Source organism: Apium graveolens, chromosome 7 (genome assembly GCF_009905375.1).
Source record: "Apium graveolens cultivar Ventura chromosome 7, ASM990537v1, whole genome shotgun sequence".
NCBI classification, from domain to species: Eukaryota; Viridiplantae; Streptophyta; class Magnoliopsida; order Apiales; family Apiaceae; genus Apium; species Apium graveolens.
In genome coordinates, this window is record NC_133653.1 from 202,473,890 (window position 1) to 202,497,778 (window position 23,889).

General features: G+C 33.0%; 1 protein-coding gene across 3 annotated transcripts in view; it reads left to right on the forward strand.

Moving 5' to 3' along the window:
• The window catches only part of LOC141672065 (uncharacterized), a 36,412-nt gene extending 13,694 nt beyond the window's left edge, over positions 1–22,718 (forward strand). The window contains exons 12-27 of one of the 3 annotated variants that reach the window (XM_074478564.1): positions 1,836–1,941; positions 6,498–6,585; positions 8,136–8,233; positions 10,726–10,908; positions 14,778–15,029; positions 15,425–15,454; positions 15,552–15,646; positions 15,718–15,781; positions 15,864–15,951; positions 16,029–16,111; positions 16,735–16,965; positions 17,059–17,132; positions 18,797–18,903; positions 20,150–20,268; positions 21,708–21,785; positions 22,231–22,718. In XM_074478564.1, coding sequence (XP_074334665.1) covers positions 1,836–1,941; positions 6,498–6,585; positions 8,136–8,233; positions 10,726–10,908; positions 14,778–15,029; positions 15,425–15,454; positions 15,552–15,646; positions 15,718–15,781; positions 15,864–15,951; positions 16,029–16,111; positions 16,735–16,965; positions 17,059–17,132; positions 18,797–18,903; positions 20,150–20,268; positions 21,708–21,785; positions 22,231–22,437 — 1,903 coding nt within the window. In that variant the 3' untranslated portion in view covers positions 22,438–22,718. Of the gene's footprint in view, positions 1–1,835; positions 1,942–6,497; positions 6,586–8,135; positions 8,234–10,725; positions 10,909–14,777; positions 15,030–15,358; positions 15,455–15,551; positions 15,647–15,717; positions 15,782–15,863; positions 15,952–16,028; positions 16,112–16,734; positions 16,966–17,058; positions 17,133–18,796; positions 18,904–20,149; positions 20,269–21,707; positions 21,786–22,230 lie in introns of all 3 variants that reach the window. The other 2 variants (XM_074478562.1, XM_074478563.1) reach the window with 2 other exon arrangements.
• Positions 22,719–23,889: the final 1,171 nt, after the last annotated feature.

The window sequence follows — 23,889 nt, forward strand, 5'->3', positions numbered from 1 at the left end:
ATTTGAATGTCCAACTGAGATATTGTAGGCAGTTTCAGACTTCTTTGGTGGCTGGATTGGACAATCTTTAATGATGTGCCCTGCCTTCTTGCAATAAGTGTAGAACTTTTTAGTGCAATTAGTAACATGTCCAAATCCTTTGCAAATGTAGCATTGGACATTACTCATGTCTCTTCCACCTCTATGCTTTCCTTGGGCAGCATATGCAACATGAATTGGAGAAGAGTTTTGTGCTTTTAGATCGATGAAAGTTTGTGTCACCAGCCGCTGTTTATCCCGAAAAAGCTCACCTAAGAAGGAACTGGATTCCTATTCATTAGGTTGGACCTCACTGGTTCAAAATCTCCCCGTAGTTTCATTAAAAATTGATCACATTTGCTCCTCTCATGTACACTTTGGACAACAACCAGTCCTTCAGCAGGAACACTCTCATACACAATATCAGTGTATTCATTCCATAAATTATCAAAAGAAGAATAAAACTCTTGAATCGTCAAGCTTCCTTGACTGAGTTGTCCCAACTCAAGCTCTAGTTGAAAACGTCGGGCAGCGTTGTTTTGGTTGTAAACTATCTTCAAGTAACCCCACATATCTTTAGAAGTCTTTTAAGGCCTGAGATTGAGAATCATGGAGGGTTCCATGCTCCCAAGAATCCAAGACATAATTTGAGCATCCTTCACCTTCCACTTCGCAAATTCCTACTTTTCTTTGGTGTCAGGTGCATAAACCATTCCATCAACGTAGCCCCCCATAATTCTTTTCCCTTGACAAAAATTTCAAATTGGAAAGACCAAGCAAAGTAGTTCTTCCCATCAAAACGAACAAGAAAGTTGTTAGATTGCTCCAATGACATTATTCGAGAAGAAACAAGAATCTCTTTCCAAGAAGGTCAGACTAAAAACAAAAACACTGATTCTAAGTTGTGAAGCGAAGAAGAAAGATGTGGATAAACTCTAAGGTGGCTCTTCAACAGCACAAGAAAGGCCAACCATTTCAGATATTGATCTGAGAATGTGTTTAAGTACTAAAAAATGTACTCTATATTCTATTTATTGTTTCTGAGTCATTGACTGTTTGGGAAAACGTGTGATCTTTGGAGATGTGCCCACCAACAATGACATTGTTCATTGATTTTAAAATGTAATCAATCAAACCAGTATCTCCAATTCGCATACGCGTGGGCGGAAAGCTCGGACACCAACCTCAAAAGGCCAGGCGGGATACTTAACGCGTTAGCTACAGCACTGCACGGGTCGATACGCATGGTCCCGACCTTACCAGCACCTGAGGTGTACTAATCAATGAACAGGCTTAAGGTTATGAAAGATGCTCGACCAAATGGGAGAGGTTATTCAAGAAAGAGAAAAGCAACGGCTCCGGGTGCAATAACAAGCACCAGTTTAACTTGGGGAGGCGGATGATTTGCCTGGTTCGTCTGCCTTTCTGCTTTAAAGTTTCAGCAGCAGATTTTAAATAATCAGCTCTTATACCATGACAAAGATGTGTGAAAATGCTTATATTTTCCAATGAAAATGTTATACAACAAGCTCATATATTTATAGGTACAGCTGAGCTAATTAGAGCCACAAATCAGCTAGCAGATCCCACTAAATCTGTCTGGAAATCAGCCTACAGAATCCCCTATTATCAGCCTATCATATCCCCATAATATCAGCCTAAATCAAGCCTAATACAGTTGGTACAAGTCAGAGATTTACAGCTAATAATTAACAGCTATAGACATACTAATCAGCTAGTAAATAGCACCTATATACACGAGAATGATGATTATATTGACAATATTAATATCCTTATCTTAATATGTAATTATACAGATATTCACGACTGCCTGATGATCTACTGTCAACAAGTATTACATCTCTCCATGCAACGGTTAAAGAGAGTTCTTTATTCAGAAGAGATATCAACTGCGGGCTACTGGTTAGTATTCAATATATTGCTGCAGGTCTACGCGTATAAATGGTATTGATTATTATATTTTGGGAATCAGACATAGCCTAATTCTCTTCAATTTGATGGCTTCATGTTAAATTGGACAAACTAAGGAGTTACCAACTTTGAAGTTGCTTTGGATGAGTCTTGGCCTTAATTGTCTAGACCTATTATAATATTTAGAAATTCCAGAAGTAAACCCATGTCTCTTATACCTATTGGGATGCTTGTAAATTTTGACATTCTAAACCTTCCAATATGTATTGATGCACATAATATGAGGGATACTTGGAACATGACAGTCTTTTTTGGTCTCACAACTGATAATATAATGGTAGGAAGAAATTTAACGCATGTTCAAATCATTTACTTAATTCTTTTGGTGATTTCCTATGACCATAAAAAGGGAGTTTTAGTCTGCAAATTTTGTACCTTAAGTTTCTGTTTATTTCAGTGGACACCTGGTTGTATTTGCATGTAAATTTTCCCTTACAAACTTACCTTTTTTCACATTAAGATTCAAACTACATGTTAAAGTCAGTTTACTGCCTTACAGTCTTCATCAGCCAGTAGGAAACGTGTCTTCCGATGGTCATCATAAGAAGTATTCATGTATAGACCTTAATTCCATGAATCTGGCCACAGCCATCTAATACCTGATTGTGTCCTGGTATCTTGTTAATACTCAACAACTTTCCTCATTAAATTGATATGCACTGCCCTCAATTCTTCCTTAAAGCACTTTTAAGTATAATTCTCTCATTTAGACAGGGTGTAGCAAAAACATGGATGGAGTAATATTCGGCATTTTAGAATCTAAAATCTTTTGAGAAATATGAGGATAAATTTGATTGAAAGAATCTCGAGTGTTATAGGTTTTTTGATTTCGAGCTTGTCTAGTGCAATGCTAAAAGAGGTACTATTTCTATAATATAGCATCAATTATAAAACACATCTGCGATGAATGCTAAACTTGGTTCTAAAATAGAAAAATACAATACTTGGTTCTAAATGTAGATTCAAGTATAGATGTTACAACTGCCACATAGGCATGCAAGTGACAAAATGAAGAGTTAAAAATTAAATGAAGCAATAATTACATGTATTTGTCTAATTAAAGGTTAGGTAGTTGAAATATAACTTAATTTAGAAGTCTTTGGTGTCATTTAAAAATTATGCATTGGACTATAAGTTTTATTTAGCAAAAATCACTTTTTTGGTTTCATTATATAGCAATAGCTATATGTATTTAGCACTAGCATTGGACATGCTCTTAGAGCTCTTATAATTTTGGCAAATGTTAAGGAAATTTAGAAGTTCTTTGTTTAAATCTGTTTTCAATTTATGAAGATAGATTTATTAATAAAGCTTCAGTTCAGTCCTCAATCAAAGTGAAACCATAGTTCAACCATTAATGAAAAAGTAAATTTTAAAGAACTTGATAAACAAGAAACGATACATATATAGCTATCAATCAAAAAATCACTAAAATGCATGTACACACACACATTTGCAAAATTTTCATGTTACACAAATTTTAGGGGATTGTTTACACACTTTATTGCAGGAAAGCTAAATCATGTCCGGAAACAGATAGTGCTTAGATACCTGTTAAATTGAACTTATCAGGTCTATTGTTATATAAAATAAAGGTTGTCTCAGTTATAATCGTAGAAGTAGGGTAATAAATGAACGGAGCCTAACTTTTGATTACTCAAGTCTGGCTCGTTAGTGTAAGCACCGAACTCAAGCTCCGGGCGAGCAAAAAAATTTTGTTTTAAAGTTTGACAGGGGATGTATTTCTCATGAATTTTCTCATGAACTTGTGCTCAAGCACGAGTTTGCTCATTCATTTTATTAATGGAAATATCAATATATAAACATGAAATTCACAATTTTTTTACATAATTATAATAGAACATGTATGTAATTTAAATAATATTATTACGAGTAATGAATATATAAATATGAAAAATATGCTAATATATATACAAATGGGCAATTGACCACACCAAGCGATTTTTGTAACATACCATAGTGTGGTATGATAAAAAACTAGGCCCCATGCATTCACACCAAAATCCCTACTTTGCACATACAAGTACACTTAGCATATGCTTGCAATGTAACATACCATAGTCTGGTATGATAAAAAACTAGGCCCATGTATTCACACTAAAATCCCTACTTTAACACGAAATGGTAGAAACTTGAACCCGAAATTCTTTAGTTAGATATAATTTATTCACTATTTTATAATGTCATAATAAACTAATGTATATATTTTTTGGTAGAATATTCTAAATTTGGTAAAATATTATACATATATGTAATATTTTTTTTAAAAAAATGTAACATAATAAAATATAATGAGAAACAAGAAATACTATATTATTAAAGCCGGAACATTAAAAGTTTAGTGGTCAGTTGGTTGGTACAGTTTTTTTTGTTACTAGGGTTTTATTACGGGTTTTATTACGTTATGTTGTTACTTGGGTCCAAAATAGATTGTAGTACATTTTTAGGAGTTAACTATTTTTAATTTTTTAAGCTTCTTATTATTTAAAACATATTGCTAAATGCCTAACTGTTTTGCAAATCTATTCTAATTAAACACATATAGATATTTTAATTAAACACATCGCTAACAGCTACTTTATATTAAACCTATTTTTAAGGGTTTAATTCATTTAAAAAATTATTATAATTAAAATATCTATAAAAAATAAGTATAAAAATATTAAAAATACTCTTTGGATTGCACAGGCTATAACCTAAGAATATTACATATAATATATCGGTTCTGAATTCTGGTTTTGGGTCGGTTTGCATAAAAATAAACCCAAAAAAATAGGATCCGGTTAAAATCCATTTGGGTCGGAACGGATTGGGTAACTATCACTGTTGTTACGTCGAATCGAGGCTCGACTTGTGAGTTTGAAGTTCATGGGCTTTACCCGGATCCGACCCGGAACCCGGCCCGAAACCCGACCAAAAACCCGGTTTATTACTGACCCGAATTGAAAAAAAAGGGTTTGTTAGAGTTTAACTTACGTTTTGTTTGTCTCAAACACAAAGAAAGAAAGGGCACAGCCGCAATACGACGACTTCAATCCTATCTCTTCTCCGGCGGCGGCTCGTCTCCATTTTCTCCGGTAAGTCTTTCTTCTCTTCGTCTCTTCTTCTCCAATCTTCTATCTCTTCTTCTCTTCTTCTTCTCTGTGTTTCTTCTTCTTCCCTCTTCATCTTTTTAACTTTTTTTAACGTCGTGTACGTATGTATATACAAGTATATATATTAAACTTTCTTTTTAAAAATTTAATATAATTTCTTTTTACTTTCTTTTTAAAAAATTTAAACTTTCTTTTTAAAATTTCGATTTTGATTTTTACTTTAATTATCAAAAATTGTTTTCATTATTTTCATTTTGATTTTGTTCACTGGTTTTTTCATTACTTTTATTTTTTTAATTATTCTTATTTCACATAATATTATTGTTATTCTTTCAAAATAATTTTAAAATTTACTGTAAAAAACATAGTCCCCTTATTTTTTAATTACATCTGAATTTTAATTTATCAAATTTCCAAAAACAAGTTTTCAATTTTATTTATATTTCACAATCAAACAAACTTTGTGTACATTTACACCTCGTCATCAAATTACAGTGGGCCTTTCTTCTTTAACTATTTATACACCTCTGTTACAAAAATAAAAAAAGCAGAATCAAAAAATGATCTTCTGCTCCCACTCTGCTTCATTACAGTACACCCACTGCTACACCTCTGTTGCACCTGTATAACATTATAACATTAATTTCAACATTTTCCGAGGAGAGCTAGAGGTGGTTCCACTCTAACCTATGCTCGACGGAACACTAGTTCGACACAAGATCGGATTGATGAAGAAGATGAAGATGAAGATAATATTCCTTTCGATGATGAGGAAGTGGAAGATGATTATGGTGTCCCACCCGAGGAGAATACCCAAGGAGGAGATGGAGATGATTCCGAGATGGATGAATATGATGCATGATTGTGTTTGTTTAGTTGATTTGACTCTTTAGTTATGTTTTTATTTGATTAGAGATGTTTGACTTTGGGTATTTGAACTTATTATCTATTAGTTTTTACTTGAATTATTATTTTGAAGTTTGTTTACTTATATTATATATTATAATTACTCTAAATAGGATATTGTCGACTATTTACGACTTTTTACGACTAGTCGGGCGACTTATCGACTAGTCAATTCCACGGTACTCGGGCTCGACTTGTCGACTTGTCGACTTAATAACCATGGTAACTATCGGTTTTGTTAAAAATTTCATTCCTACATGAGTCTTCATATCAAAATTGTTCATAAACTATCGAGCTAAACTCTTCTATGTTCATAAAAATTGTTCATTATCTATCGAGCTAAACTCTTCTCTTTGTATGTTTTAGTGGGTGTTGTAATTTGGTATTCCGCAGCTATAATTCATTTGTCCCCAGCCCTCTGTTGAAGCTGATTATATTTAAATTACAACCTACTCATTGTTACAGGCTGTTGCTATTAATTGCTTGACTGTAGCTTTGTCTGTATCCTCCTCCTCAAAGGTGAATGACTTGTTTCTATTAGAGCTATCAACAGGTTAGTTTTGCTTTAAAGCTTACTCTTCCCATAAAAAAATCAGTGTATTAAATTCTCAAAATATATCGCAGAGGTCAAAAAATTGATTTTAAATATTTAGCTGTTTACTGATCTCCTTTTTATCAATTTAAATTTACATATATAGTGATATAGGATCAATTGGTCAGACCATTAAAGTACTCTACATATTCAGTATCGAACTACTTTCTTAGGAAGGGTGTTTTGTGGCAAGCTGATAGAAGCCTAATAACATTGTGGCAGATCTATGAGCAATAAATAGATGTTGTAATCTTCTTGAAGAACTTGCTATTTGAGATATAGCCATATAGGATTGAACCAACTTTGCCAGAAAAAAAAAAGCAGGTCTGTTATTTAACTATATGTTATTTGCCGCAAGGGACCTGTAAAAGAACTCCAATCTTTGTAGTCAAGATGTCATGATAAGCAACCTTAGTCACAAGCTGTTAAAATTTGGTTGTTTTGAGAGAAAGCTGGAACTGACCTCTTCGGCAGTGGACAGAGAATAAAGAAGCATGCTGAACAAAAAGAAGCATTGGGGGATTATCTGCAAGTGTGGATATATTTAGCTAATTTTGTACAGAGTACTTGCTAATCAATATATTACCAGAGCTGAACACCAAATCATCTTTATTTGTGTGCCCTAGTTTTTTGCATCTCATTTACTTTGAAATTCAGCTAAAACTTTTAGTTCATTAAATTTACAAAGCAATATTATTTAGGTTCTCAATTTGTTCTTCAGAAATCCTATTTCTCAAATTAAAATGCTATACCAACAAACTTATGAACAACACTAATTGGATATTTGGATCCAGTTCTAAATTAATTGTTGTTCATCTGTTTTCAACTTTTCGTATCTAGTAGAGGTGGCACGTTTTATACTGACATTCCAGTAGAATTTTATGTCCTTGGGACTTTCTGTGAAACTTCATGAACTTGATAAGAAGTTGGTTATTTGTTGGAACTTGGACGTCTATCCTTTTAAATGAACAAAGGCTGGGATGACACTTAAGATTGAAACTCGTGAATTATTTGAATAAAACTCGCGGATCATTTGGAAAACGATTTAAGGTAAGAAGAGGGGTAATGGGAAGTTGATGGTCTCCATGACCAGTGCACTGTTAGAAATCATTGGCCTGTCCAGCAGCAAGGTAAAAAAACAGAGGGATCCGAGGTGCCCCTGTTAGATATTGATAATTGCAGAGGGGTTCATACTTCAGTTATCAAATTTATCCAGGATCCTAGGTTCCTGAAGCTGAGAGGTATGGTCTTTGCTGATGAGAAGATTCCATGAATTGGGTTTGTTATGACTAGTTGACTATAAATCACATTTCAACATAACAAAGTGTGGTACTTTAAAGGCCCTGGTGTAGTTATACACTATATCTGTATCAGTGCATATTTTTTTATTACAGTTTGGCATTTAAATTTTTTACTGCACCTATATGTATGTGTTACCACTATAGACTTCCTTTTTTCAATATAGATTTTATATGATTACTTCGAATCAGGTCTTTGCTAATATTTTGCAGGCTGTTCTGAATATCAAGGGAGGTCAGGTGTTCTATTCACCTTGTTTGAATTTTCAGATCCAGAAATCAGCCCTGTCATTACCTTTGAAGCACTACAGGTAATATGATTTTATTTCTTTTTTAAAATTCTACAGTAGCAAATTATTTATGTATATGCATTGCATCAGTTATCTCAGTTTCCTAACTCTTACAACATACACCATAATTTAAATTAATATTATATATTGGTTAAAATATATCTACAGTGAACAGATTATTTTCCTAAAGTCAGTGAATAAATTTTGTAGTTTTGTAGGCAAATACAATGTTAAATGTAAAATGGCCATAGGCCCATAGCCATTTCTATAATTTGGCACCAAAAAGTGATTTTTGGTGCTAAAAGAAAACTTCAATTCCAATGTTAGTTACATCTTGCGACCAAATAATTTCACATTTAACTAACTTTTTGTCTCTCTCCTAAGGTTCATCTAAAGGACACCAGCATGCATTTCATATATGGTTATTTGATGATGTGGCTAGAAGCATTGCATCATTTATTTTTCAGTTTTTAAGCTCTTATACATCTTAATTTAAATTAATATTATATACGGTTTTTTTAGAGTGTTCATGGGCACACATTAACAACTTAGGTGTCATATTTTGATTTGTTTTCGTCTCATTAATAAGAATGAACCCTCATGTGTGCACAATATTTCCACCAATTAATATGAGCCAACTCATAAAAAGCAAGTGGAAGTTAGGGATTAGAGTGTGCCCATGGGACACACTAGAAAAACCATACGACTGTAATTCGAGCCGAACAAGCCGAGTTCGAGCCGAACAAGCCGAGTTCGAGCCAGACATAATTCGAGCTGATATTAATCGAGTTGAGTTGAGCCTGCTTGTTTACTTAATCGAGCCTAAACCTCTGCCGAACTTGACTTGTTTAATTTTACGAGTCGAGTCGAGTCAATTTGTTTAACTAAACGAGCTGGTTTTAACGAGTCAGACGAGCCGACTTGTTTAATCTTACATTTAATCGAGTCTAAACCTCTGCCCAAACTTGGCTCGTATAATTTCACGAGTCGAGGCGAGCCGATTAATCGAGAGGTCTGCCAGACTAGGCTCGTGTAACTAAATGAGTTAAACGAGCTGAATCGAGCCCGTTAAACGAGTTCGAGTGCTCGCCTGGCCCGAATTTTAGCTCTAAAAGACCCTCTTATATTTATATATATATATAAACAGAGAGTGTATATATATATAATATTCGGTAAAATATATCTACATTTAACAATAGATTATATTCCTAAAGTTAATGAGTAAATTTTGTAATTTTATAGTTGGAGCGAGTCCAATGCTAAATGTAAAATGACTATAGCCATTTCTATAATTTGGCACCAAAAAACTTCAACTCCAATGCTAGTTGCATTTTGCATCCACATAATTTCAAATTTCTGTCTCTATCCGTCCCCCTCTCCCTCCCTCCTAATATTCATTTAAAGGACACCAGCATGCATTTGATAGGTTAATTGTTGATGTGGCTAGATGCATTTATGCATCATCGTCATTAGTTTCGAATTTAGAACCAAGTATGCATTAATGTATATTACATTCAAATATGCAACAACTTCGGAGTTGAGTTTTTTTATACATTTGGTTTCAAAATATAGAAATGGAACCAACTTTAGCATTGCAATGGACCTGCTCTTGAAACGTTAATTTGATTTCAAAATTAAGCAACTTTAATTAGAAGTCGACAACCTTCTACATCGCATAATCATCGATTCAACTTATTTAGCAAACGATATTAGAAAAAAAAATGTAATTAACTAGAGATTTAAACTGAAATGGACATGAACATGTACTGATGATTTTGTTTTAGTCAAATAAATATTATAACTATAGAATTATATGGTTTAGTAATTAACTGTAGAAACATTTTTACCCATATATCTTTAGCATACGGTTCAATAATTTTGTAGATTTTTAATGCGAAGATGTTGAACTATTACTCTTTACACAAGATTACCAGGAAATCGTCAATTTTACTGAATTACTACGCCTACCACAATATGAATTGGCTGGATGTAAGTGATCATGAAAGATGTAGAATCTCACGTAATTTTCAAAAGGACCCGTAAAAAATCAGCAAAAGTTGAATGGTTACAGTTTACCTTATCATGGAACTAACTCATTTCAAAGTTAAATGACGAAGGTTAAGAATATAATTTATTTGAGTTTCCTATGAAATACATGTTTAGCTGCACTACAAACATGGATTAATCAAACACTAAATGCAACTTCAGGTTTATACATCGAAAGATGTGCATTGAAATGTGTTGCTTAACAAACATTATACTAAATTCCTTAAATTAATAGATAAATATTAGACGAAATGAGAAGGTTGAGTTCACATGTTTCTTCGTGTATGCAAATGCTCATGTGCATGTTGGTTGCTAATATTGTTCTAATGGAATTTTTGGTTAGTATATCTTTTATTAGTCCAATATTGGCACTCGATAAATAATGTATTTCCCTTACTAATAAATTGGTAACCATTTACCATATTACTTGTCAATGTTAAAGATGTCTTATACGTAGTTTGTTGCAGGCACTTAGAGCTGTTGCACACAACTATCCAAGTATCATGATCATTTGTTGGGATGAAATTTCTTCTGTTGTATCTCGATTTTTAAGTCCTGTTGCTTCCCAACCTCCAACATTGTCAGCGAATAGTAGTACTGGACACACTGCTTCTGCAATAGAGGAAAAAATTATTGCTGCTGCAGTCAAGGTGATACTTGAGACTTGACCATCATAATGCAGTAGCTTTAGCTATGCTTCTCCAAATTATTGTTGTGATTCCTATATCATTGCTATTTGGAATTGTTATTTAACTATTTCTGTAGCAAGTGGTACCTAAACATAAGTTGGAGTGATATGTGATGATCAGATTACGTCTAATCTTTATATGCATGTAATCTGATTGTCAATAATTGAAAATAATCCATTTTACGAATTAGATGCTTAATAACACATATATAACCTGATGTATTATTCATTATTTACAATTCAGGTGTACATACTAAAATATTGTTATTTGTTTGTATACGCAAAATTCGTATTTTTGAGGTAACATATCATAATGTGTATTTATTTATTTATAACTATGTACAATATTTGATGACCGGAAACTCCTCCCTTTCAACCTCCTAGAAATCATCGTCATTATTATCATATTTATTATCATCGTCGTCATCGTCATCATCATTGATACCTGAAAGAAAATGAAGAATATTAAGATCATGATATTGGTCAAATCTTACTGGCATGTGAAGAAAGATGATGAACCAGATAAGATGGTTTATTTTGAAGATAATATAGAGGTCAAATCTCATTTTGAGTTTGAACCTGTTTTTAGGAAAAATTGGACTTGTAGTTATACTTTATTGTTTTGTTTCATAAGAACAGACACATTATACGCGTTCAGTATGGTTAGTTACGTGTATTCAGGAACACAAAATGAATGATTTGTTTCATAGTAACATATACATTATACGTGTTCTGGTAAACTTACTCGGCATGCGTGTATCATGCGGTGGTGATGATTGATGATCCTCCATCTCCCTTCTATCATCATTGATACCTGAAATAAAATGAAGGATATAGATCAGGATAGAGGTTAAATTTCAATGGCATGTGAAGAAAGAAAATGAACCGGATGCGATAGTTGTTAGCGTTCAATAAGGTTAGTTATGTGTATTCGGGGATATAAAACTCTTCCGGCTTCCGGGCATTCCAAACAACAATTTCATCTGTATACATTTCAGAGTAATTCTAATTTCTCCCTGTTTTTTTGATCTTGTAGTCATTTCAACTATAGGGAATGAGAGGGAACTGTTTGCTACAATGGCATGACTTGTGATGCACCATAAAAATTATTGGAACATGTAAATAATAATGGAAGCACAATATATCAATAGTATAAACATTAAGTTACCGGAAGGATCCAAATATTTCCTTAAACATTTTCTTTTATTTTTTTGTCTTTGTAGCGCTGTATTTCATAATACATATAAGCTAAGGCCGCTCCCCAAGAATATGGATCAATTTCGGCCAAATTTTCGATGAATTGGACACACACCGACTCAGTGTCATGCTTGGTGTTGGTGGGAGCAATAAAAGCAAATAATAAAATAAGGAGGACAATTAATTTTCGTCTCTCATTGCTTTGGTCAATGTCAGCAAAGTCCGTTATGTCCTTGACTGACACTACCGTCTTATTCTCGAATTTCTTAAATACAAGAAAGAAGATTTTATCGTCAAATGCAGTCTTGTCTTAAATAATGTTGGTTTACCCTCAATAGGTAAACCAGTAATATAAATGACATCCTCTAATGTAACTGTAAGAGTTTTTCCGTCAAAGGTGAAAACTTGACGTTCACCTTTGACGGTCGAAGTCATAGTAGTCTCCGTCAATAACGCTGTCCATAAATGATGTGAGCATGTTTACCTCCACATCAACGATGCTAAGAAGCCAAAAAAGATAGTTTTGGCTCGCTCGATGTTGCATATGCTCTTAAATTCTTGACTTCCCGATAATATGTTTACGAGAGAGAGCTTTCTATTGGCAGATTATCGGGAAGTCTTGAGAGAGAATTTAAAGATGATCGACAAGAGACAGCGAACCAATATTGTCTTTTTCGACTTCTTAGCATCGCTAATTTGGAAGTATACATGCTCACATCATTCATGGACATCGTTATTGACGAAGAGTACTATGACTCGGACCGTCAAGTTTTTACCATTGACGGAAAAACTCTTGGAGCTACATTGGAGGATGTCCTTTGTATTATTGGTTTATTCGTTCAGGGTAAACTTGTACTTTTTAAGATAAAACTGTATTTAACGATCAAATATTCTTCCGCGTAGTTGAGAAATTCGAGAATAAGACAGTAGTGTTAGTTAAGGACATAATGGGCATTGTTGTAGACATTGATCAAAATTGTGAGAGACGGAAAGTTATTGTCCTCCTTATTTTATTATTTGTTTTTATTGCTCCAACCAACACCAAACATGACATTGAGTCGGTTTGTGTCCGATTCATCGAGAATTTGGCCGAAATCGATCAATATGCTTGGGGAGCGGCCTTATTGAAGACAAAAATAAAAGGAAATCTTTGGATCCTTCGGTAAGTTAATGTTTATACTATTGATATATCGTGTTTTCAATATAATTTATTTGTTCTAATATTTTTTTTGGACGAGTTTTTTTCATTATAAGGTTTAAGATGTTCCAGAAACCTTTTGGGATAGTATGTGAGAAATGGAGAACCATGGATAAAATGGATTGTGCATGAATTATCACACGACCATTATACCAAATATCATATTGAGAAAAACTTGCCTCTCTCGACACTTTAATCCTTTTTGTTTTTTGTTATGTTTTTTAAAAATTGAATCTGTACTATATGCCTTTGGTTAACTTTGCTTTCATGTTCTCTTAATAAGATATGAATTGGACGCCCTATATAGGGATGACTAGCCCCCAGAATAAGATCTCAAATCAGTTAGATATCTCGTGCCAATTTTTTGCTACAAAGTTGTGGTGCATCACAAGGCACAACATTGTAGCAAACAGTTCCGAGAATTTGATGATTATGATCTCATTCCCCATAGATGGAATGACTACAAGATCAAAATAAAGAAACGATACGGGAAATTTAAATTACTTTGAACTGTATAAAGATGAAATTGCTGTTTGGAATGCCCAGAAGCCGGCGGAGTATTATGTGCGCTGTGAGTGTTCCTGAATACACATAACGGGTACAACCATCGTATCCGGTTCATCTTCTTTCTTCACATGCCAGTGAGATTTGACCTCTATTCTGATCTATATGTCCTTTATTTGCTTCCATGTATCAATGATGATGGGAGGGAGGCGGATGCCGAGTAAGTTTATTAGGACGAGTAAAATGAGCGTGTTCTCATTCAGCAAATCGTTCATTTTGTGTTCCAGAATACACATAACTAACCATACTGAACGCGTATAATGTTTGTGTTCTTACGAAACAAAACGATAAAATATAAATACAAGTCCAATTTTACCTATAGACAGCTTCAAACTCACAATGAGATTTGACCTCTATATTATCTTTAAAATAAGCCGCCATATTCGGTTCATCTTCTTTCTTCACATTCCAGTGCGATTTGACCTTTATCCTGATCCTTATAACCTTTATCCTTATAATAGTGACGACGGTTTCTACAATTACAACTCTTTTAATGAGGAGGCTGATAGGGAGGGCTGGAAGTGAGAGCATGAACATGAGAATTGACTTAAAAGACTTGCATAATTATATTATATATTATAGATTTATTTGTATACATGATTTAATATTTTCCTATAAAAGCCAAGGGTGCCAGCCATATGGACACCACAATGGGCATGCTATCAATATAGCACTATGGAGGTCCACTAGTGTCGTAGTCTCTGGAACACTGTAATGAACCCTAAATCCTAGTAAATGAACTTCATAAATATTTTCTTATTATGGACGTGGTTGTTTCTTACAGAGCATCTCATGCCAGAATTTGGTGTCTTTAAAAGTAGTTAATTTGAGTCATCTGGAGCTGCATTTCTATGTTAATGCCTTGTCTACAGGTTTTAGATGAATGCCTTCGTGCAATAACCGGATTTAAAGGAATGGAAGATCTTTCGGATGACAAATTACTAGACAGGCCATTCGCATCTGATCTTGTCAAGATAAAGACAGTTTCATCAGCTCCATTATATGGTTCAGGAAGTCAAGCGGTGACAACCGAGGAATCTCAAACGCCGAGTGCAGGAAGCATGCAATGGTGTATATCTATTGATAGCCATATGACTTCGGTTCTGCTACATACTTCACACATGGTTAGTTGTGAATTACTTTTCTTAATAAACTAATTTGCATCATGCAGCCCTAATTTCTGGGTATTAAGAAATAACCACGTGAAGTAAATATATAATTTAGTAACATATGGCACTCGTGGAAGTTGGGTTGTAAAAAAAAATTGTACTAGCTAATAAATAATAATCCCCTGTCAGTGGGGTTAGTAAGTTTAGTTGAAGTTAGACAAGCAGCAAGATTTTTTTTCACGGAAACTGATTGAAAGTAATAAATGTCTACAGCTGAAGTCTGTAAATTGTTTTGTTATATTATAATATGGGATGGTTTTTTATTCTGTGTTTATTAATGGTAGGTGAGGAGTGCAGCAGTTACTTGTTTCGCAGGAATAACTTCTTCTGTTTTTTTATCTCTTCCCAAGGAAAAACAGGACTTCGTTCTAGATAGTGCTGTAAGTCTCACTCGGAAAAACACTCATATAGTCAATGTCCTCTTGGTGTTGAGCAACTTAACGAACCCCATTCTATGGTCTGTTGAAACCTCTCTAGATCAATGTTGCAATGAACGATGAGGTTCCTTCTGTTAGGTCAGCTGCTTGTCGTGCAATTGGTGTCATTGCATGTTTCACACATATTTCTCAGAGGTATTTGTACACCTAGTTCTCGTTTGATACTTGTAAACATATAATTTATGATGTGTTAAATTTGTACATAGTGCAGAGATAGTTGGGAAATTAATCTATGCAGCAGAAATCAACACTCGCAGCCCAATGGTCGCGGTATTCTTTCTCCTTATGGTTCTATGTCCTCTGTATACTGATTTGTATATAAGAAGGCCAAAATTTTTGAAAATAATTTCAGGTGAGGATTGCTTCAGCCTGGGCTATTGCAAACATATGTGATTCTGTCCGTCATTCTTTGGGTGGCTGCACCACCAGGTGTTCTATAGGTAGGTTTTAGCTTTAAATAAAGAGAATTTATAATCTTGGGGTGACTGATTTTTTTTTTCTTTTTGTTTTTTTACAGCCAAATTAGATGCCAGATGGAGCTCTGAGTTGATTCCATTATTGATTGATTGTGCTATGCGTTTGACAAAAGATGGCGACAAAGTAAGCATATGTCTAGCCTTACAGCTTCCTTGAGTAAATCTTTGTGTTAATTCCTACAATTTTTCACTCAAAAATTTTCTGCCATGGCGAGTTTCCGGTAAGAAATGGGTTAATTGATTTGGGGAATAACATGCAGTAAAATAATTTAAAATCTCATAAAAGATGGTGTAGTAAAATAGGTGTACGAATTACTAGCTGTTGGCCCACCTAATGCACAAAGAAATGATGTGCATGATAATATTTTTTTTGTTGATTGGTTAAAAGTAAAAATATTTCGACTGTATTAAATAATATCCAACCTGTTGTGATAAAGAATCCTTGTTGTGTGTAAAATCATGAATGGTATATTGTGTATATCGCTCTGCTCAAATGTTAAACAAATAATTAGTTAATTCAGTACCACTGAAAGAGTGTTACAACATCCAAACAATAATACCTAGACTGATCCTTGGTAACTAGTTTTTTTTTTCTTTTTTGTGTCAGGTCCTTGGTAACTAGGCTTTTTTTTGCTAATTGTAGGCTTTAACTACTAGAACTTATGCTATTACTTTTGACCGTTATTCATCACTATTATTATTTAGTCTAAGCTCCTGTTTTTAATATATTTTCCTTCATGACAATAGATTAAAGCAAATGCCGTAAGAGCTCTTGGAAACCTCTCCCGAATTGCTCATTTAACAAGTCAAAGTCAGTTTCGTTCATGTGATGGACAAGTAGATATGGAAAACTTATCATTAGTGACTCGTAGGTATGATGAGCATGTGCCATTCCAACAACAATGTGCGGCTAATTCACATCTGTTAGAAAGGATGGTACATGCATTTATTTCTTGTGCGAACACCGGGAATGTGAAGGTTAGTTCCTTTTAAATCTTGGAGCACATACTTTACATTTGTATATTTAACTAATTATTTGGGCGCTTTATATTTCAATGTGGCTATGAGCAGGTCCAGTGGAATGTTTGTCATGCTTTGAGCAATTTATTTTTGAATGAGACATTTAAACTACGAGATATGGACTGGTAAGGCACTTTAACTAACACAGTGTATAATTATTCATTTTTAGTATGTCCCATACTTATACTTTTAATATGGTAAGTATGTAGCTTCTAGAGTGTGATGGTTCCAAAGCTTACTTTACGTAGAAATGTGAGGACTTTTGACAACTAGTTATCTAGATGTATCAAGGTCCTTCTAAGAATTTTAAAATATAAATAGACTAGGACAATTTTTCGATGTAGATTTAGTATATCTAGTCTTCGATGTAGATTAAGTATGTCTAGTGCTACGTATGTATTATGCTCATTTAAATTAATATTATTTCATATAAATTAACAAAACCAGATATACTTCTAAACCAAGATGAATACCCTTGTTAGAAGAGCTCGATTTAGAAATCAAGGGTATCTGAATCTCGTGGCTCTAGTCCTACGTATGCATTATGCTCATTTAAATTAATATTATTTTAATATAAATTAACAAAACAAAATATACTTCGAAACCAAGATGAATACCTTTGTTAGAAGAGCTTGATTTAGAAATCAAGGGTATCTGAATCTCGTGGCGGACCTCTTGAGCAGAATTGTCCAGTATAATATATAATCTCTGTTAATGAAACTTTTCCCAGCATTTGGTCATGAGTATTCATAATTTAGTTGGTGGTGTTGAGGAATGCATTTTATTATAATCATGTGCGTGTGTGTGAATATATATACATGTATTTTTAATGTAAGTAGTATTATTTTGTTGACATTTATTATTTTTAAGTAGCTAATTAAAAATGTTGAATAACATAAGTTCGAATTCTAGGTTATTTGTTATTGTATTTCAATTTTGGCAACAGTGATATGTAATACGGAAAAAGAGAATTTAAAGGCGCACCGATACAAAAAAATTTTTTTTTGGCCTTCAGAAACTCTAAGCACCATCAATTACATAGTACATAAATGCATTTGTGCTATTTAAACACCTGGCCACCATCAATTGTAACAAGTAGATAGTACATCAATCTAAATTGTCCATACGCATTACTCTTTCTACCATAACGTATCTTTATTTATTGATATATGTGCATCATAATCCAACATTCCACAGTTTCCCGTGCACTTTTCATCTTATCCGTATTCTTTCCTCTGAGTTGTTCCGATCATCTCTTGAGTGACCTCTTTGCAACATCACATATAATCTTCTCCGGCAACGTTCAATCCCTTCTGGCAATGACAAATCTGGTATGGATTCAGCGTTGTGTTGACATCGGTACGACTGCCGAAAGAGCCGGCCGGAGTTGCACAGATGTCTATGGTTTAAACCGCCATAGGATCTGACATGACACTTCTTTAGTGTCAGATCCTTTACTATCGGATCCTTTACTGATGCCTTGACCAACTTAAAGCCCGATAATTGAGATGAGCGTAGGATGCAAATAGTTTGTTGCTATTACCAACTTTGAGATAGCTTTTCTTGTAACACTGCTGTTACCAACTCTAAACCTATATAGGTTCCGCTCTTGAGTACTGCACGTAGGCGACTAGTTTCATAATTGCAATACTGGCTAGCATCCTCCAATTTCTTGACTTGGCAGGCCTGCATTTTTGAAAATACTGATTTCACATGTTTCTACTCTATTGAATAAATGTATATAGGTGTATGAATAACATATGTAGTTTGTCTGGCAAACATTTTGCAGGGCTCCATCCGTTTACAGTATCTTGTTATCATTGCTTTGTGATTCTTCAAACTTCAAGATCAAGATACAGGCAGCTGCTGCTTTGGCTGTCCCACCATCAGTATATGGTATTAATCTGGAACTTTATTGCAGTAGAATAAATACTAGCACTCCTACCATCTGTCTATCTTTCGTTTTTCCTAGACAATTTCTTGACAATGTTTGATATCGAACTTTAAAATTTCATTTGCCCTCTAGGAAAATTTGATGTTAGTAGAAGTTATTTGGGGGAGATGCTGCCTTAATAGTTGCAAAAAGACGAAGCAAAAATTGTGTGCAAAAACCTCATGTTCTAATGGTATCTCCCTTGCTCCTCTTATGGGAGGTGGAGGGTTCACATCTTGTTAACGACAAGGCGTGTGTGCAAGTATGTTAATTGTCAAGAAAAATAAGGACCCTAGTATACAGAGTATATTTCCGGCCACACCCAAGTATCTTAAGTTGTTTTTGTTCGAGCATACAAGTGCAAGCTATCTATTTGGTGCAGCCGTTTGGCGACCGGTTACAAAGTAGCAGTACACTATTTGATAATTTGCCTTTTTTCTTACTGACTTCCTTACCAGACCAATGATTGATGTAATGTTGGTATTTATTATTTGTTTGATGTCACTTTTACAGGACGAATCATATTCTGTTACCCTACCCAAATATCACCTACTATGTGGACAATATGGTTGAAACTATTGAAAAATTTACAAGGATCTCTGTTTAAATTAACTGGGCGTAGTGCCGATTTCAAATCATGTTATAGGACTCTATTATAGATGCGCCCAAAATACCTAAATGATACTTGGTCAATTATAGACTCCAAAAAACTCCAGCAGAGAAGTCGGGAATACATTATATATTACATGTTCTACCTTGAAATTATTTTTATAATTGTACCGTTGTTTGTCAGTTGTTGGCGATGAATAATAAACACCCAGTGCCACCCCTGTGATTAGTTGCAATGTCAGCATCCCATCTGTGCAGCTTTACTTTGAAACTAGTTTAGTTTCACGAGTGATGGACAATATATGTAAAGGGGTCAGGCGGGTTAAATCAATAATTAAGCTGATATGTGAAAACAGAAGCTATTAAAAGCACCACAGTTTAAGTAAATTTTCATTGTTGATTTTAATTTATCAAAATGGCATTTACATTAAGAACAGAGTTTGCACCTGTTTGATATGCTCAAAATGCTTGTTTATTTAATATCTCATTTGCTCTTTGCAAATTGATAAAGGATGTCATTGGTGTACTTTCTGTGAATATAGTTCTTCACATTCCTATTAATTGGACTTCTGCTTTTTGATAATTCATGCATACATGCAGATTATGGGAGCTCATTTGCAGATGTCCTTCAGAGTGTAGAGGAGATGCTTGAGAATTTAAATTCACAACAAATTTCGACACCATCTAGTTTCAGATATAGGATAGCGCTTCAAAAGCAGGTAAAGTTCTTGGCTTCACAAATTATTTAAACCTCTCTCCACAGAATTTCTATGATGTAACAGATGCATCAAAGCACAAGCTTTAACACCAGCCAGTGACCTGCTAGAAAAGAGTTGTAGAGAGGCTTAGGAATCCAAAATAGAGAGCTGGAGACCAAATTAACCAAAATGCGAGTTGAATACTAATCTACAAACATATGCTGCTCTTTTTTTTTATACGCGAGTTGAATAGTTGTCCCAGTAGGTAAAGCAATATATCTACTTAAAGATAAATTTTCTTATATGTTCCTCTCTTTTTTATAGCTAAATGGCTAAACATATATACAGAAAAGGCTGTACAATAATACATGGCAAGCCACAATAGACTATCTTCAAATGGAAATTAAAAAATAGAAAGCAACCAAGTTCATTGAAAAAGAAACCTCAAATAACACAAGGCAAGAACAACTTCGAAGTCAACAAGAAAGCCAAATGTAGATATTAGGTCTAGTACAAATGATTTTAGAAATCTAATCTGAAGTGTGCACCCTTGACTGAACATACTGCCATAATTCCATCAAGAAGCTTCGAAGGCGTAAATATCTGTTTCTTGTGAGCTCTAGCGTTTCGCTCCTGCCAGACATGATTAGTATAAATTTGTAAATAAAGAAGTGTAATCTGTTTTTGGACCTCATAAGCATAAACTTTCTTGTATGTTCATTTGATAGAACATATATTTTAGCGGAAGTCAACTTATCTAGTCATGCTATTTGTCAGGGTAACAGTAGATACTTTTACACAAGTAAAAGTTAAATTTAGTATATGTCGTGATAGCCAAAAATACCATTTTTTTAGAAAATGTGACAAGAGTACCATTTTTGAATTTTGTTGGCAAAAAAAATACCAGCCTAATACTCATTTGAGAAATGGTTTAGTCTAATACGCATTTGAAAAATGAGTCACGTAATTTAAAAAAAACGAAAAAAAATCGAAAAAAACAGAACACGAGATACGCATTACCGAAATGCGTATCACCTTAATCCAAGTAGTGATACGCATTTGGTAAATGCACATGACCTAATTATTTTTTAAATTTTTTTTTGAATTTTTTTTTAACAGAAGTTAGCCATTTGTAAAATGCGTATTACTAAATCATATTAGAATGGTATTTTTGGCCAAAAATTTCAAAAGTGATATTCTTGTCGCATAATCTAAAAAAAGTGGTAATTTTGTCATCTCATTATGTCGTTGTAGGTAATATTGGAATAAACCATTCAGCATACATATCAGTAATCTATTAAATAAACATAATCATATTCATAAGTTTGTTGAAATTATATTTTTCACTGCTTATTTCTCTAGCATTTGTTTTTTCTCAAGGAGGCAAAAGTTGTTCTTTTATTGCATTTCAAGTAGTTTATGCTGATTTACTCTTGAAATCCTATGTTTGCTTTTTACAGCTGACCTCGACTATGCTTCATTTACTAGGCCTTGCTTCAGCTGCTGATCACCAACTTGTTCATGAGATTTTTATTAGAGTAAGCATTATATTTTTTAAGTTTATAAACCTATACATGATTTTTTTTTCTTTTATGAAGAGTCTGCAATTAATTCCACGATTCTTGAAGTATGGAGTCAAATTGATCTTCATAGGCATCTTGATCTGCTGATTTATCATAGATTTATTACTATATATCGTGCTAGTTTTATCATTGAGGCTGTATTTTCACTTGTGCTCGTTTAAATGACTATCTGAAGTGAACCAATATATGTGTAAACGAAGTTGATGTTCTGTAAATTTCCTTGTGCTTGAGATTAAACTAGATTTCCATTGGGGGGAGAAGTCTATTGAAGTGTAAAATTTTGAACGGAGTGATAATCAATTGCATCTAATTATGCATTCTATAAGCTAACATCATCAGTTTCTCTGTTTCCAGTAGACAGTTTGTATGTGCACTAATTCTTAATCTAATTTCTATATAGAAATCATCATTTTTTGAGGAGTGGTTGGGACAGTTATGCTTGTCTCTTGGGGATACAAGTGGAAGGAGGGAAGATGAACATATTTCCACTGAGGTACAAAAGAAAGAAGTCATTCTTAAAGCATTAAAGTCACTAGTTGAGATTTTTGAGGCCAGGAACTATCATTCAGTTGCACAAACATTCGAGGACTTGAGGAACACACTGTAAAGGACTTCTTCTGCTATGCATGTCTAATTCTTTGTGTTATAATCTGTGTCCCTGGCCATTTTCCCCAGCCAGAAAGACTCGAGGAGTGCCATTTATGTCTTAAAATATCAGGCCTGGAGCAGGGTCATGTCAAAGGGTGTGCCAAGTGTTCACTGCACAGGGCCCGAAATTTTGAAGGGCACAATTTTTTTATAAATGGATGTATGTATTCTTTGTGTACAATGCTCAAAAAAATAAAAATAGGTACAATTTTTATTTTCCAAGAAAAAAATGTGAAAATAAAGTAAAAATTTAAAACTAGTAATTGTTAAATAATTGTGAATTATTATCTTAAGAAAAATTAAAAAAATACATTAATTTTAAAAATTTTAGAAACCATGAAAACAAAGTATGCAACATGAATGTTTAATTTTTTTTATTAATAATCTTGATAAATAATATTAAATCTTTTGCTTGATAACTTGTGTACTTATATCTGTTTAAATAATTCAATTTTAGGGTGATTTAACTTTTTTAAAATTATATCTATATTTAATATTTATATATTCAATGAAAAAAGTTATTGTGAAAACTATATTATTATAATTAAATGATGTTTGTTATATAGATTTATAAGTTTACGTTGAAGTAGTTTTCATATTGTTTATTTCTTTGTATAAAATTATTATATCTTATTATTTATGTACTTAGTAATATTTTAATTCAATTTTTAGTTAATTTAAATTATGTTAAACCATTCTCTTATGTATTTTAAATATTTGACATCTCTAACTCTATTTAATTGCTAAAACTTCTTCTATTGATGTTAATTTTTATTAATTAATTTGTCGTTCGTTTTTTGCTTAAAATTTTATATCTTTTTAATTTTAAATTTATTAAATTTATACATATTCACCTATAAATTTATTAAAAATATACAATTAATTTTTTATTTTTGTACTTTAAGCCAATTATGCACAGGATATAATATAATATTAAGATAATGATAAAAAATATTAGAATTTATAATTATCATATATAAGTTGGTAATATTATTTTTATTAGTATTAATTTGGATTTATTTATTTTACTTGATTTACTCATAAAATTTATGTTTTTTTGTAATTTTTGATTTATTAAAATTTTATATTTTTGACTATAATTTTCAAATGGTGAATATTGTAAATTTTAATTTACTTTGTCTAATTTTTTATTTTAAAATTTTTTAATAAAAAAATTTTGGGTGAATTTTGGTGTGACTTCCAATTAAACGTAAATTCTTATTTTATATAGTATGTTTACTACTTTTATTATATAAATTATCATTTTTATAAATTTTTCATTTAATTGACGCATGTGCATATAAAACATTTAAAATTTTGCTTACACTATTTTCACAACTATTATGTTTTTTGATTTGTTTTTCGCTTTTTAGTTATTTTTTAATGTAATGTTTGTTTGTTGTAATATTTG